This window comes from Myripristis murdjan, chromosome 16 (assembly GCF_902150065.1).
Source record: "Myripristis murdjan chromosome 16, fMyrMur1.1, whole genome shotgun sequence".
In the NCBI taxonomy this organism is placed as follows: Eukaryota; Metazoa; Chordata; class Actinopteri; order Holocentriformes; family Holocentridae; genus Myripristis; species Myripristis murdjan.
The window spans coordinates 2,562,370-2,580,468 of record NC_043995.1 but is presented as its reverse complement, the minus strand read 5'-3'; the positions used below and the strand labels follow the sequence as shown (position 1 = coordinate 2,580,468).

Here is an 18,099-nt window from a genome sequence, read left to right as displayed (position 1 = left end):
TGTCAGTGCTAGGCCCTGCCCATTGCCATGCCCCCTGAAGCCACTTGCCCTGAATAGTTAGACTGATATTATACATTACATGATTTCGAGTACACAAGGGTCTGCCAGGCTCTGCATGACATAAATTTCGTCACTACTCAAGTCTATGTGGGGCTGCATTGACCTGTTCCGGTGCAGCCCAATATTTATGACCACTATGCTTCTACCAACTGCAAGCTAAAACGCATCTGTGTACATTTCCACTGCGGAGTATAATTGAGCCTTTAATCCCTTTTTTTTGTCCCCATTGCTAACCTTTCCACCAATTTATATATTTACCTTATTAGATTTCTCTGATCTCTGGAGGTTTCAACCCTAGAGATCGTCCCTTTGATCGTAGGTAACTGTAAGGCCAATATCATCCCCATATATTAGTCTGTTATGTCACTGTTTATGTCATGCACTAGAACTCTGTGTGAGATGCCTTACAGTGCTTTTTGTGCACAACTTCAAGTCGAGTGCAGTTACTAACACATTTTTCATGCTTAAAATACTTGCCTGTAAGATGTTGAAGGCTGTGGGATGCAGGGTGGGTTATGTTGTGTTTGTTGAGGTTTTTGGGGCTCGTGAGGGTCTTAGTGCTTCTTCAGCAGGTGCCTCTGGATGAAGTGATGGATTACCTTCTTCTCTGCTATCTCCATCCCTGACTCCCAGCTCCCTCTGCCTCCATCGCTGCCTCTCCCCCTTCTTCCTGCTGCTGCTGCTGCTCTGTAGGGAAATGAATGGGCCTCCTGTTTGCTGCATCTGCATCTCACTCTGTCAAACTCCACCATACATCTGGTGTGGATGGTTTGTGTGTGTGTGTGCTTGTGTTTGGTGTGCATGTGTATCTGTAGCAGTAGTGTGTTTGCTTTTGCGGTTTAGGTTGTGTGTTTGTGTGTGTGGGTGTGTTTGGCCAGGTCATTTAGTACTCTGCATGCAGGCTTGGAGCTGGCTGATAAGCTGTTTGCAAAAACTGGCAATTAAAAGTTGATCAGGCTGTCAATTCAAATGGAATGAAATGGAACCAGAAAGTAATTAAAAGGATGGCGTGAAAACGACAACAATTATATCTCTTAGCTTCCCATTACCGATGCACAGAAGAATTTAATTAGTTTAGCAGCTCATACAGTGAGTCATACAATAACACAAAGTAGCATCCACCAAAAAAAAAAAAAAAAAAAAAAATGGCAGCTGGTTCTTGTGTTTTGTGTACTGAAAGGCTGGCTACCTTAGTTTGACTATTATACCTAGGAATAGGGAGGGAAATGGATACGGACAACATTGGTATTTAGCTGTTGCTGTTGACTCATTACTCCGATCTTTGTGGGTCCAATTAGTGTGTTTTAAGTGGCTGGTGGATTGGCGGGATATTCCCAGTCCTCCCAGTTTGCCCATATGGCCGTAGGCTGTGTATCCGCTCTGTTAATGAGCCTGTCAGCTTCCATCCCACTTGGTGTCGACCGATATGGGCTGATGGGAACCTACTTATGCACACACACTTATAGTATCCCACTGCTGAAGACACCTGCTTACATATTGTACATAACATACAGTACACAACTCAGTTTATCCGTTTCTCTCTTAAACGTGCACACATACACACACAGTGTTCCTCTAACATAAATTCAGAGACCCAGAGATTTTTCAACCTTAGTATCTTCATATTCCAGAAAGTTTTGTACTTGGTAGCAGCAAGTGAGGCCAGTCACGCTGGAGCCAGCTGGGTTTTAGAGATTGGTTCTGCCCAAGACTCAAACAGCTGCTCTCATTAGAAACTTTATTTAACCCGGCTGCTGAAACGTTGACCACAGATGTGTATGGTCCTCTGTTAGCCAGCTGACACACCAGCTCACCAGAGTTTTCACTCTGAATTTTGGTTCTGGGTCGCAGTGGAATGTTATGGGATGCTTTAGGTTGAGTGTAGCCAGGTGCATTCAGCTGCAATGATGGGGATTGATTTGCAGTAACGCAGCAAGGTGGTAGTCTTAGCTGGCCCACGTTATAGTGCTTTTTGAAAGCTTGCCCCAGAGATCTGATCATAACAAAACAAGAAGAGACTGTATAACACAAAGCGGCTGGGGTGCTAGACTTGAGTGCTTTATCTGGAGAAGAACAGGAGAACAAACAAGTCTATCGGTTCTGAATGTGTTTTCTCTGAATTTCTATGTGACAGTCTTCTCAACTCTTGTCAACATAATTAACTTGGCATCTTGCCTGGTGATGTCAATTTGATTTTCTGGCACAAAGTCTTGCTTCTGTTTATATGAGTTAATGTGACAGTCACGAGGTCTAGCCACTGACAGATTGAGCTGAGATCAGTTCATAAGGTTAATAGGCATAGACTTGACAGTTAAACGGCATACAGCCTCCGTATAATAACTTGGTTATTTTAGATTGGAGTATTTCAGTCTGAGTTTTGTGGCGTAAGGCCTGGGGAATTATAAAATAACACAAAATGGCTTTGCAAGGTCCCTATATGTCTTAGGAAAAAATAATATATGTGGGAATGTAATGGATGTTTTACAGCTGTGGAAGTATTTTTTAAAATGTCATAGAAAGTCCCTAATTTGTAAGTCACTCACTCAGAAATGATCAGTTTAGAAACTGTTTTAGTAATATATCTGCTGTGGGGAGCATTGCCAGGACCTCCAAGTGCAACTGACTGACCCAAACCAGTTCCCAGCCAAAAAAAGTGTTAAATCACATCTTATATCTTTGCACGGTAGCTATTCTGCATATACCACACTTATTTTTTTTTCTAATGCTTTACTAGTGCATACAAATGATGCGGGACCTTTGCTCATAAAGCTTCCATGTGTGCTTAGATTTTTAATTACTAGAAAAATGATTACCTGTAATCCCTTCCAAATTTCAGCCTGCTCAGGCTTGTGTGGAGCATCGTTTGACCTATAGAATCCGAGATAAATGCTGCATATTAACGGGTGCTCCCACGTGTGGACACCGACTGATCACAACCACCAAATCTTTAAAAAGATTTTGGGACCCCTTTTTCCATTTATTTATTTAAAATGATTGTAGGCAAATCTTGAAAAGCTCTTTTGTATAGTTTAATGCAGTACCCCTCTACTGGTTGCTTTGTTTTAAAATTACTGATTTTAAAATCTTTAATAAGGCCAACCATCAGTTTACTATTCAGTTAACCATGAAATGAGTGAGGCTAGTAGTATCAAAGACGAGCCAACACTCCTTGCATGTTTGGTAGAATGCTTCTTAAGTGCCTTAACAAAACCCATACTGGTGAGACAATTATGTAAAGTATGTAAAGGTTTTGCAAATTACTTGCCTGTTCAATTGAAAGTACTATCCTGTCTTGCTGAAATAATTACTGTGGTGACAATTATTGATTCATGGTATCCCATGGCCAGGGAGACATTCAAAGTTGCCTATTACATGTCTCTGTGAAAATACACATGAGCATATTAAATATAAGGTTTTATGATTTGGCGTATCTTGGCCTCTTCTTATTAAGACTAATATAGTTTAAAAAAAAAAAAAAAACAAAACAAAAAAAAAAACAGAAACACATCATCTGGTAATGAAATGGATGACAGAAATTTAAATGAATTAAACAAATGGATCAGATGAAGACATATTCTCCTGCTCTTACACCACATTCTCTATGGATGCAAAAAACATTTTAATTGGACTCCCAAAACATTTCGGTATTAAACAATTAGCAGTAAATTGGTCTAATTTTATGCAGACAGAAACTGTTATAAGCACATTAATTCTATCAGAATAAATAACCTACACTGCATGGAGAATTAGAGAAAGCGTTTTCCAGTGCGCTACTCAAGGCTAATGGAGGGGCTCATCGCAAAGCCTAGCACTCGACAGAAAGATTGGCATTGAGAAGACAACTTTACCAAGAGGTTGTGTGTTGCGTTGAATTTGTGTCAAACGATTTATCTGCAAAGCATGGTGGGTCTTATACATTAACAGCTGCATAATGCCCATTGCAGTACAGTAACTACCTCTCCCATTGTATACTTACAGCACACCCTAGAGACAACTTTTGGCAGGCACAGCTGGGTTTCCAATAGGAAGATGTGCCTGCATACATTAGCATAACAATGAAGCCAGAGAGGTTTTAAGGAGAGAATAAAAAAGCACTGAAGATTTCCAAAGATCATTAACCGACGGCAACTTCCTATTTACAACATGTATGCTTTACCTCAAGGTGAATATTGGGGCAGGCATACATTTGCATGAATTATCATGTTTAAGGAGTGCAGGGACGCTGGCTTCTCGTTACAAACAGACAAAGTCGATAAATCAAAATGAGGGCCAGCCACTGAAGTGATTGTTGTGGCTCTTTGGTCACCACAGAGACACAGGAACAAGTGTGCAGAAGCCTTGCAAAATAGGGTGAAACTTGGTGGTCCATAATTCAAAAATGAATATTTATAAGTAGGAGCTCTGAGGAGTTGGTCTTGAGGGAAATAATTGGGTGGACAGGAGGAGACTGGAATCACCAGCCCTGTTGAGAGAGAGTGGAAACAGCCCTGCAGTCATTTAGAGGAGAATGTGCCACAATATTATCTATTCCTTTACTCGTTTATTCATAAAAGACTGCAGTTAGTGTCTGAGGTGTTTCCAGAATAACAGCATATTTGTACCTGGGAGCACAGCCGTGCAGCCTTACTGTGAGTAACATGCTTGATGGGCAACTTTATTCTGATTGACATGGGGTGGAGTGAGTGGCTCTGATTCCATTCATGTAGTGGTGTTTGAACAAGCAAATCATGTTTTACTTAATGCTTTGGTATCACCATACATAACATGACATTGTTATGAGGAGCTTTTGAAAGATTTTATTTCACTCATAAAAAAAAATTTGCCGCTTATTTTTATGTTGGGCATTAGGGCAGGGTTATTTGTATGTTTTTTTTTTTTTTTTTTTTTCAAATTCTATGCTAAGTTTCAATTTATTTTTGGATTTTTTTTTTTTTTTTTTTTTTTTTTTAAGAAACCAAGTAAATCCAAGGGTTAATTAACCTTGAAGATAAATGCAACCATTCTCCAAAAACTGTTTTTGAGATGTTTATTTTTGTAGGCTTTTAGTAAAAGTTGTGGAGAACTTGGAGGCTTTGAATGGCTGTAATCAACTTTTCATTTATTTTGCGCTTGCCAGGTGGAACTGGCAAAATCACATCAGTAGGCAAACGAGGCAGTGTGGAAATCTTATTGGCTGATTTGGGTAGAAGGTCCTTGGACAGTCATCTGTGGTCAGCTTTTCTCAGCTTACAAGCTTGTTGACTACCAACTCATCAGCCATGTTTCCCTCTTTGCTCAACTCTGTAGAACTTCTGGTGAATTGTATTGCTGGCGGCGTGATTACATGGTAATCAGCAGATAAACAATAGGAACAAATCATCATCAGGCGTATGATGGGGTATGAGAGGAAGAAACCTTTTGATAACTGCCTGCCTGTTTTAGATAATCACTTCCTCTCGCTCTTCTGTCTCAGTCTCTGACACAACACACACAAGCTGTCACATGTATACTTCAGCAGTAGTGCCTAGCTGTCCATCAGAGGCCCCCTGGCCCCGTACAGTGCCTGGCTGAAACCACAGTCGTCCTTCACTTCTTCCAGCTTAAGTGGACTCTAATAAAGTTGCTCTTTGATGCATTAATAACCTCTTCCTCTCTACCGGGCCGCAGGGCCGACTTCTGAACACCCCCCCCAACCCCCCCGTCCTCGCCTGACATGCACTCTTTAATTATTTCTTTCTATGAGTGTTGGAGCGAAACGAGGGGAAGAGGAAAGTGATGACATACTTCTAATGAAACCTTGAATAAATGATACTGCTGTCTAAGCTTAAGGCATCCTGAACCACCCCGAGTGGGAGGGAGGTTGGGTGGAAGGAAAGCAGAGAAGGATAAGATTATGGAGAGAGGAGAAACAGATGTAGAGGTAGAGACAAACTGTACCTGGAATGCCATGACCTCTGTTGAACTTAGAGTTAAACCGATTTACCACGTTCGCTGCTATATCATCACTGCAGCTGTCTTGGTTCATTGTCCTAAAGGGATAGTTCACCAGTTTTGAAAAATCTGGTATTATTTCACTTCTCCTCTAGCTGTTGTGTAGGACAGCAGTGGTGCTGTCTTCCTCTCATTGTTTCTGAGTGCTGGATACTGGCTGGATGCTCCAAATATGGTAACTGTTAGCCTCCTGCCACTGAGCTGGACACCAGAGTTTTAGTTTGATGATGTGAAGCAGATAGATGTGTAGCAATCTACTTCCATCTCTGTGGTGGTTATTGGTCCTTTGGTGCAGAGTAATGCAGGAAGTGCAGAAGTTACCAAATCTTATATGTTGGTAACAGGAAAAATACAGTTTTAAACAGTTTGAGCAAAGCTATTGTCTGTGTGCCTTAGGTACTTGGATGTGCCTTTTAGTTTTGCAAAGTGACACAAGTAAAGTGTGTTCAAACCTTCTTTGAGTGGGTTAAGGCAGTTATTTTTACGAGTCCACCTCAATGTCAAGATGCTAACAGCATCCAGACAGTATCCAGAAGATGGCACCATGACTGTCCTGCATAACAGCTATGGGGAAAGTGAAATGATATCACTTTTTTCAAAAGTGGTGTACTATGCTTTTGAACATATTGCAGCGCTAAAATAAGTCCTTCCTTAAAGAGATAAATTCAGTTCAGGATTATATACTTCTTTTTTCTTTTGCTGTATACTGCCAAACTGCATCATTCCTCTGTTTGCCTCATTCACCTGGGCACCATGTTTCACACTTTGTCAACTGACATCATGAGGGGGATTAGACACAGAAGTGCTGTGGACTCCAATGTTGAAAAATAATATTTCAAGAGTAATATTGGATGAAATGACACAGCGATCACACTATAATAATTTCTCTCATTCCCTCTAAGCAATAAAACAACAGTAAGAAAACATAACTCAGCCATGGGAAATGTTTTGTTGTAGCTTCTAAGATGATTTCCAGCTGTGACTGATTAATCCTACTTTTGAAATGCTATTTTTATAGCAGAGTTTTAACATGGGAGTCTATGGCACTTCATGAGTCTAATCCCCCTCATGATGTCAGTCAACCAAACATGGGTGAATAAGGGTAATAACTCATGCTATTATGGGAAGACTGTGTGCATTCTATAAATCCCATTATTGTATCAACACTTTTTTTTCTGTTTTTATGTAATATCATGCAAACATGTTCTTTACAGAAGAAAATATGGCTGCTGATCAACTAGTGAGCCAGAGAGCTGAGATCACAGAAAACAAACAAAAAAAACTGACAAAAAATAATGCATAGCAAGTAAATATTATGGGCAGTCTATATTGCACAAATGCACCGCAACTGCACACAATATTTACTTATTCTAGAAGGTAATGTTTCATCTGTGCAGCAGTTTTATATTCTTAAAGTTGTGTGTGTGTGTGTGTGTGTGTGTGTGTGTGTGTGTGTGTGTGTGTGTGTGTGTGTGTGTCTGTGTCTGTGTCTGTGTGTCTGTGTGTCTGTGTGTCTGTGTGTGTGTGTGTGTGTGTGTGTGTGTGTGTCTGTGTGTGTGTGTGTGTGTGTGTGTGTGTGTGTGTGTGTGTGTGTACCTGTGTGTGTGGTGGTGACTGTCCTTCAAAGCGGCCATTTCTCTACTTATCAGTGGCTGTGTGAGATTGAGGGCCTTCACCCACGCTCTGTTGCCATAGTGAAGGCAGGTGCAGGGCAGCTTGAGTGACAGCTGATCCCACCACTCAGACTTTCTCCTCCTTTCTGCTTCTTGATGCTCCAGTTCTGTTGCAGTCAAAACCGCAGTCACCTTGTATAGGTGGCTCATGACAAGTGGCTTGCCAATCACAGCTGGTTGCTTATCTCACAGCTCTTTTGTGAGTAGTATATTATGGCTGACAGACTCTTTTCTTCTGGATATAAAATTTAGGGTTCAACCAATCTGTCCTGCCAATATTGGACTTGCGATAAAAATCCAAACTGTCCAGTCAGTGTTGCCTGCTTCTGATATTATGCCTGCTTCTCACTAACTTCATCTTATCCAAATTAATCAAATACAAAATTGTATCAGTCTGAAAATCCTCCAGTTCTTTCAACCTGCTTTCAAATCAAAGAAATTATTATTATTATTATTATTATTATTGTTATTTCTGTTATACTGTGGGGGGGCATTTTCCACTTGTCTCCTTAGAGGGAAGGCTCACTGTAAATCAGTACAAAATTATTTTGAGTGATCACCCAGATACTGGCTGGTCTTTCTGTCTGTTGCTTACCTATACTTCCAATAGGATTATAATGTCGCTGTAATGTATCACAATACACTGAAAGTAAGAAGTATTTTTTCCGCTCATTCCTCCTTTTTTCCCTCTCTTACCTTGCATCCATGCTCAGATTGGACAGCTGGTGTTCAAGGGCATGAAACGCCTGAACAGAATCCAGTCTATCGTCTTTGAGACAGCATACAACACCAACGAGAACCTGTTGATCTGTGCCCCAACTGGTGCCGGCAAGACCAACATTGCCATGCTGACTGTCCTCCACGAGATCCGCCAGCACCTGCAGCCCGGTGGTGTCATCAAGAAGGACGAGTTCAAGGTCAGGACTAAATGATGTTGGACGTTTTATTCCTTTAATATATAACAGAATGTAGCAGATTAGGATCACCTGTCTGTGGTGTGATGGATTTCCCATAGTTTGGTGCATTAATTGTAAAATTGATCAGTACTACACAGGTTGTCTAGGACAGTTTTCAAACTTTTTCATGCTCTGGACCCCCAAGTTGACTTTCGTTGAGCGGTGGACCCCCATCTAAAATGATTTTGCCTTTGGAACCCCTGATAAGAGAGTATATTTTTGTATAAGTGTTAAATTTTTTAGATGCCAGTCTTCATCACTGACACCATTTTAAAATAATCACTCATGGGGCACCGCGGTAGCTCCGCTGCTAGAGTGCATACCACTTATGAAGGCTGAGTCCTGACCGCGGCGTCCAGGGTTCAAATCAGAGCCCAGGCCATTTGCTGCATGCCATCCCCTCTCTCCCCTGCCTTTCCTGTCTCCCTCCACTTCGACTATCAAATAAAGCAGAGATGCCATAAAAAACTTGATAAAAAATGATAATAATCACTCTTACCTTTTTGTATCATGACAGTTTCTAGTTTGTAGAATTTAGTATATATTTAACCCTTTGAAACCTGAGAAAATGTAAATTAAAAATAATAACATAAATAAAATTTCAAATGACAAGAACACTACATTTACAATGATGAGAATGATGTATTTAAAGGTCAGATTAGTGATGCTGGGTCTGTTTTATTGTGTCTAAATACTTGGGAAAGGCATTTAAATTATTTCTCATTTTGCTGAGGACCCCCTGAGAGCCTCTCAAGGACCCCTGGGGGTCCTCAGAACCCACTACAAAAATCACTGGTCTAAGGGAAGACGTTAACACGCTTTAATTCTAAATATACAGATCGCAAACGAGTGAACATGAAGCATTAAGAATGGAAAAATATATTTATTCATTTGGGACAAAGTTTTTGTAGGTTTTACTTGGATTGGTTTTTTTTCTTTATTTTTTTTTGTTTTTGTTTTTTAGCATTAACCTCATTACAATTAAAAATGCCATATATGTATAAAATAAAATAGAAACCTTCATTGATGTAAACTCTAACACACAGTCAGATATATTATTTAGACATCTAAACGCTTTGCTCTCCTCATGAACCCTTTATATTCACACACACACACACACACACACACACAGACACACACACACAGACACACACTCACACATACACTCACACATACACTGTTGCAGACAGTGCCAGCCAATGACGATAGCCACTTTTCATACATCACCATTAAACTTCCTCCATCCAAGTGGCTGGCATCATATTTCTCAATAAATTGTGATTTGTGCTGGTTGCCAGGGAACAAATGATACCACACTGTTTGCTCATTTATCACCACAGTGTCCTTCCACTCCCTCTCTCCATCCCGCTCTCCTTCACCCCGTACCCCACCCCCCATCTGCCTCTTCTTGCACCCTCCCCCACACACTCCCTCTTTCTCCTGTTTATTCGTATGTCCCTCTCTCTGTAGATAGTGTATGTGGCTCCTATGAAGGCCTTGGCAGCTGAGATGACTAATTACTTCAGTAAGCGATTGGAGCCACTGGGCATCACTGTTAAAGAACTCACTGGAGACATGCAGCTAACCAAAGGAGAGATCCTACGAACACAGGTACACACACACACACACACACACACACACACACACAAACACCAAACAAACAAACACACATCTCCGGCTATAGTGCATACACACACACACAAGTGCACATACACACTGTTTATTCCATGAGTGTTCTCTAGCACCTCCAAGTGGTTGTCATGATGATAATAATGGCGAGCCATTTGACCATTTGTTCCCCAGAATGTGCTAGTCTCTGGTGAATTTACTGTTGGAATCTAGGATGGGAATCTTTTTGTTTTTTACCCACTGGACTCTGAGCAAATTCACTTGATTTCTTTCAAAACCATGGGAAACAAGGCAGTTCGCAAAAAAAAAAAAAAAAAAAAAAAAAAAAAAAAAAATGAACAAATAGCAAATTCAAAGAACAAAAGAAAAGAATTACCTGAAAATTAGAAATCTGTATTTATAATTATTGATAACTACTGAGATATTGACATGTCATATCACTGATGTTGGATCAAGGTTAGATTTCTTGCGTCAAGTCCTTTAAAAGGTGTTTGAACATAGCTAGGAAAGTTCACTTGTTTTCTGTCAGAAACATGGGGAACAAAGGTGATCATAATGCAAAAAATGACACAAAAATTCTTAGTAAAAGGCTACAAGAAAAATACCAGAAAAGCACCACAAAAAATCCAACCAAAAATTGAACAATTAAAAAAAAATAAAAACATTTTGTTGGGTGGGAAATTTTTTTTTTTTTTTTTTTAGAAATGTTGAAACCCAGAGGATTAAGGCTGTGTTCAATCCAAGCATACAGCTGGCATCAAGTAGTTGTACCGACAAGCCTGAAAATCTGGGACTCGGCTGCAGCATGGTTTGTTAGGTGTTTTTTGCACTGTGGCAATTTCTAGTTTGTAGAATTTAGTGTAAAACTAACCCTTCGAAGCCTGAGAAAATATACTTGATTTCTTTCAAAAAACATGGGAGAAAAGGTGTTGAGCAAATTAACAAAAATGACCTTACTTTTACTTTATCATTAAACATACAATGATAAACAAGGATAAAAAAAAACAAGAAACTAAACAAAAAAAAAAAAAAAAACATTTTTCTTCTGAAAAATAATAATAAAAAAAATTATAACAGAATTATTTGGTCATTTATTTTAGCAATAAATGAAATTAACTTTACTTACTCATTTGCTCCAGTGTGCACCTCATTCAGTGCTCTGGTTTGTAAGAATTACATTCTGCATGATTCAGTCTATAAATTAAATGGGTTGAAACACATCCCATCTCTGAGAAACTTGACCCGTCATTTGTGATGCCACATTGTAGCTTCACAGAGCGATCTACGTCTGGGGAATTAACTTTTCACTAAAGAACTGGTGGCTAGGTTTTGTGGCTGACAGATTTGTTGTGTTTCCAATGTACTTATTTACCCTTTTACAAATCCTGCACACTTGCTGTTTCTCTTGCGGAATTTTGATTTAAGGTTTGGTGGGGCTGTAAATATGACATAATATTTGTGTTGTGTTGTGGCTGGATGCCTGATGCAACAGGAAATGGAGTTTATACAGCAACTTGCTCCTCACAAAATTTCCGTAAGTATTCATTAAAAAAATCTATTCAAAGCACGTTGTGTTGATTCAGGCCAACATTAGCATGATTCATTCCACAAATCTCTTTTGGCCCATTGATTTATCCGAATAAGAATGATCTAAAATCAGTACATTGAGACAGTGAGTGAATTATACACCCTTATTTTCCACTGCAAACCAACTGTAGGTGTAGTTTTACCTTCAGATCAAATGTTGGTTTTCATGAGCTGAGTTGAATTTTTGGGCAATAAAGACCTCCTTCAAGTGTTAGAAACTTAACAGTTAAACTGATATAAATATCCTCATGAATCTGTCTCTTTCTTTTGTTTCACTTCAAATCAGCTTAATTGGTGCAGATGTTGTATGAGCAACATTGCCAAAGCATCTACAACTGAATAAAAATAACAACTAGAAGGCACTTGGAGAATGCATATCTCCACAATAACAGTTCTCCATCTTACTGTAAGCCCTGAAGACATATCTACGACTATTATTTAATTATTATGGTCATTTCATCACAATGTGAGCATACCCTTAGGATCTGGAGTGAGGTCTCTGTCTCTGTTAGTTTCATACTCGTGGCTGAAAAACAATAATCACTTACTAAATTCTATGCACCATCATTATCTGTATCTCTGTGTGTATGGTGGTAGTGTTTCTTTTCAAAAAGAAAATGGCTTAGGTCAAAACGTGTCTATCTTTTTCACTTTTGTACCTATATTTAGGAGACCAGGAGTTACTCTTGTTCTTCTTTACCCTCCTTGACTGGCTTCCCAAGACATTTAGAAGCCCTGTATGGCCTTGTACCTTCTTACATTACTGAACTGCTGGTGCCCTATTTCACTTGTCAGGCATTTGGAGCCTTGAATATCAGGCCCCTAGCTATTCCTCATAGCCGACTGAAAACAAAAGGTGCTTCTCAAGTGTTGGTCCACACTTTCTAGAATAGTCCCAATACATTCGTGCTGCCGAACCCGCTGCCTGTTTGGAGGAGACACGTTTTTATAGGATGGCCTGCTTATTAAGAATTTAAGATTAGATTTTAACATTTTCATTCCCTTTATTGTTATTGTCTTAATCTGCTCTCCTCTTGTATTTTTACTTGGGTTTGTTTTTTTTTTTCTTCAATGTACTGCTTGGATATGTGGTAGTACGAATTATAGAAATAAAGCAGTGATGATGATGATGATTGTTGTTGTTATTTTTTCGTTGTTGTTGTTGTTATCCATTTCAATGAAGAATTCTGTTTTACCATAGTCTAAATGCTGTTTCACAGGCTTTTGCAGGGTAACAAACATAAAATGATGGTCAAAACTCTTCAGTCACTGTATTTTTATTTTTTGTATCACAATAGTTGAATTTATACATAATAAATATATTGGCTATTTCCTGCTCCCCCCCCCCCAAAAAAAGTAACCCCTATCAGGAGACCCTTCTCTCTTCATTTCTCTTTCCGTCTGTCTTTATTTATTGCCTTGGATTCTTTGTTCAAAGCAGCACTTAGTCTACTCTTAGTTGTTGTTGCCATGGAGACAGTACAGTAAAGGCACCAAATAAATGACACAGATTGCTAGACAAATATTGACTTTACAGTATAATAAGCTGTATTGGTGGTTATTGAGGTAATGTTTGTATTAAAGTAGGAAAGAGGAAGCGGCAGAAAAGTAAATGAATAGAGTGAGTTTTGGCTGAAGGGAATCGAGTGACATAAGAGTGCCCCCCCCCCCCCTTTTTTTTTTTTATCTTCTTTTTTTTTTTTTTTTTTTTTAACCTACCAAATGGTTGCAACTTGCCAGATGCCTATTCCTGAAAGTGTCAGAGCAACCTTGGCAAATTGTGCTCATTCAAGGGATTAAAACAAGAGCCCTTCAGTCATGGAATTGGCCTCAGTTCAGGCACTTTAATTCTTACTCACATTAACAAGATAGTGGTGTTGATTTAAAGCATCTTAGCACTTGCAGCATGTTTGCGGTTTGGCTTGATTGCTGCTGTATCTAAACTCATAGTGACTCAGCCTGGGATGACACAACTCACTGAGACAGATACCTACGACTAGACTTAAACGGATATGGTTTGGAGGGCTGATGCTGATATTTTTAGACTGACCCAACAATAGCAGATAGTCTGTGCCAGCATTCAATATTTTTAAATTTTGCCATTTTCATGCCAACAAATTACAAAGACTAGACAAAGTAGTACTTTGAATGGAGAACTGAAGGCGGTAAACAAAGACAGACACAGGGAAAGAAAGTAGAGTGTCTGAGGAGTTTTTTAAGCTTTTGAAGTCCCATACTAATAAACTACTTGATTTTGATTAAAGCTGTTTACACCATCATCCCATCCTGATGTCATAAATGTCATGATAACAATAATAATGACTATACTAAAAAGAAATTAATTGATTTTTTTTTTTTTTTAAGCATTTGAGTTTACCACAAAACGCTTTTTTTTTCGGAGTGCAAAAGCCTCCAAAACAATATTAACCCTTTGGAACATGAGCAAATTCACTTCATTTCTGTCAAGTACATTGCGAAAAAGCCAATTTCACTTCTTTAGCAAATTTAGCAAAAAATGGCTCAAAGCATCGTTTTAAAAAAAAATCCAAAAAAGCATGACAAAAAATTACAATAAAAGTTGCAAAAATGTTTTTAAAAATTACAACAAATAGTAATTGTTGTAATTACCCAATTTCCTCTTGGGGATCAATAAAATATTTTTGATTCTGATAATTATTAAAATTACATATTTAAACATCGGATTCTGTATCAACATTAGATTTCTCATGTTTAAAAGCTTGTGAAATCATTTGAACACAGCATTTAAGATCACTTGTGCTAATGAAATTATCAGCATATAATGGAACCTCCATTATATCAGCTCTGAATGACACTGAATGGCTTATATCCAGGGGCGGAAGTAACAAATTACATTTACTCATGTTACTGCAACTGGGTAGCTTTTTGTGTACTTGTGCTTTTTGGAGTATTTTTAAAAGTCAGTATTTTTACTTTGTTGCTGTTATTGCAATTTCCAGTGTACTTCCCACCACTGCTTATATCTAATATTGAATGTTTTTCTATGCGTTAATTGAAAAAAAAAAAATTGAAGTCAGTGGTCTTAGGAAGGGCGCCAGTATCACTGAATTGCTAAGGCGGCTGTTAAACTTTTTCTTAGCATCTGTAATTTGGGTAACCATCTTACAGAACTCATAAGTAGAGCTATTAGCATTATTTTATAGCATAAAACTTCCCTAACAAAGTATATTCCCACAGTTCTGGGGCAGTGTTTTTCTTCTTTGTCTAGTCAACACTTTACAGTGTGGTTTGAAGGTGATAGTAATAATTTGGTTGACAGCCAATTGCATTCAGTCTTAATGCCTAGTTTGTCAGTCAATGAGGTGTTTGCTTTCTCTATGAGTAATCAGTGGGTTAGTGTGGGTAGGATGGAGTAGGAAGAGCAGCAGACTGACCAGACAATTGCGTTATTTGTCTTGATGGTGGAGGCTTACAAATGAACCATTAGAATTCTAACCTGGGATATCTAATTAGACAATAACTCTAGTGTAGAGAGGTTTGCCCCCTTCATTGTTGAAAGAGAGTGAATTTGACACAAGAAGGCCGGAGAAAAGGGCTGTGGGTTGAACACCTTATTTATTGTGAGAAACTGACTGCCAGCTCAGTGTGAGCTTGAGGTGGTGGATAGAGACTGAAATACTGAACTGTGAGAATGGAAATGTTGGCATGAACAGGCATATCTATCAAATCCAAAGGAGCTGGATTTGAAAGATTGTGCAGCTTAGACTCTCGAAGTTTATAAGCCTCATGGGACTTAAGAATACAAAAATGGAATGATCGTGGGGGGGTTGGAGTAGAGAGAGGGTGGAGTTCTTTGCTATGAAATGAGGCCAATTTCCACTAATCTGGAGAGGTGTGTTAAAGTTGCACTTTTATCAGGTAATGTAAAAAAAAAAAAAAATTAACAAAGAGAATGAATAATCAGATTTAATACAGTTCTCCAGCATTTTGGTATCTGACCTTTCATTCTTGTTCTCTCTCTCGCTCTCGCTCTCTCACATTCTCCATTTGTTTGTGTAGTCTTGGTGCATTTGCACAAAGTAGCTGAGAGAAGGAGCTGTCCACATTTAGTACAAGCTGGAGTGACGCCACACATTGTAACCTTGGTTATCTTCCGTTTCTCCTCAGCATACTCTCAATATTTTTTCCATCCCGCCCTTTTGACATACAGCACACACACCCACACCCACACCCCCAAACACACACACACACATACACACACACATACACACACACACAAACACACACACACACACATACACACACACACACACACACACACACACACACACTTAGATATTTTTTTCTGTCAGAAGTTCGGGTAACAGTCTTGTCAAGAAAAAGCAACCAGCTCAGATTGACACACAGCGAGTCTCTCCCCAGCTCCCAGGCTGCTGCCTGTCTGGATGCAATGAAGTGTAAAGGGCTGCTTGTTGGAGGTCTGACCCTGCCATCGGCCCTGTGTAATCACTTTCTATAGGGAAATGTTAGTGAAGAACTGAACCCAAGCAGTTATTCAAAACAAGAAACTTGAGTGGGCTGTTCCTCATTAACCACTACAAGAGCAGATAAGGAGATTGATGTTGAATTCAGATTTACTCCAATCATCCAAGATTTACTCCAGTCATTCAACTCCAATTAGATCATATTTAGCCTCGCTGGTTTTCACGTTGCAAGATATGTCTGGCTGCCCACTGCAACAGTAGCATTTACAAGAGGTGGGCTTTTTCAAAATTCAGACAGACCAATCATCTTCATTCTCAAGTTTGTTGCTAGGGAAGGCATGAGGGTTGTAATTCAGCCATGACTCAGTGAGCTGGAGAATTGTAAACAGAGCAGTGAATGAAAGTAAGAAGCTCCCACTCCCTGTGTGTGCAGTGTCTTCATTGAAGATTCATACCCCTATACCCAAAAGTTATTGGAAATACATAAATAGAACTGACTAGTTGGCATTTGTTATCTTAGCCTGCATGACCAGGAACTAAGAAAAGAGCATCTTCCACAGGAATTCAAACGTCATCAACGTCAACAGAAAATCCAAGGAAAGAGGCATGATGTACTGGACACATGATTTTATTGATGTATGATCTCTGGGAGCTGTAGTAGAAAACACAATAGCAATCATTGCTTGGCAACAAAATATTAAAGGGATAACTCACTTATTTTGAAAAATAATATTTCACTTCCCTCCTGGCTGTTATATAGGACAGTAGTGGTGCTATCTTCCTCTCATTGTTACTGAGTGCTGGATACTGGCTGGATGCTCCAAATGCTAACTGTTAGCCTCCAGCCATTGAGCTGGATTTCCCCCCAGCTAACAGTCTTAAATGGTCCATTTTCTATACCAACCAGTGTTTAATTTTTAAAATCATGAGAGGGAATTGTTCTTATAATTTTCTTAGATGCTCCACAGTTTATAAAAAAAAAGGATTGGCTTGTGTGTCATCAAGTTTAGTTAAAAAAAAAAAAAATAAAAAAAAAATAAAATATATATATATATATATATATATACACACACACATATAGATAAAAGTTTCCAATCCCTTACATCATCTCAGTTGAACAGAAGAATACTTTTGATTGTGAATGGTTGTTTTATTAGGACTGAACATGGCAAGACACATACATATAAACACACACACACACACACAAATATGCCAATGTACACTGTGGCATCAGAAAGGTGTCCATTTTTCCTACTTGTTCACATATCGCAACACAGTGAATGGTTTTCTTCTACCTCCCCCCTCTGTCTTCCTCCTACCTACCTCTTCCTCCCACATCCTCTCTCCATGGCTGTGATAGTTACCATGGAAACAGTAGAGAGGGTTTGGAGGGATGCTGCCATGTAGATGCCAGTATGCGGGCGAGTGGCATCTTGGCTCTTTCACACGCTCCTCCTTTTCTGTCCAGAAAGGAAATATTAGTTAATGACATTAAAGGGGGAGCTCCTTCACAGCCAGCCAGACTGTTTTCTCATACAAGGAGGATGAGAGAAATCTGTGTTATTTAATATTAAAATAATGGGGAGTTAAATCAAATGCAGGAAAATAAAAATGTATTTCAGCCATCTTCAGCCAGGATGTCATAAAAATGAATACATAAATAAATAAATAAATAAATAAATAAATAAAATGGGCGTGGACAAGATATGTTAAGGCAGGATCCATAAAAAAGCAAATGCAGTTGATTAAAGGTGCTTACAT

General features: G+C 39.0%; 1 protein-coding gene across 1 annotated transcript in view; it reads left to right on the top strand.

Annotated features, from left to right (window-relative positions):
- Positions 1 to 18,099, top strand: part of ascc3 (activating signal cointegrator 1 complex subunit 3) — a 186,663-nt gene that overhangs the window by 57,743 nt on the left and 110,821 nt on the right. Inside the window, exons 9-10 of the mRNA XM_030071902.1 lie at positions 8,417 to 8,620; positions 10,130 to 10,270. Coding sequence (XP_029927762.1) covers positions 8,417 to 8,620; positions 10,130 to 10,270 — 345 coding nt within the window. The remainder of the gene's footprint in view (positions 1 to 8,416; positions 8,621 to 10,129; positions 10,271 to 18,099) is intronic.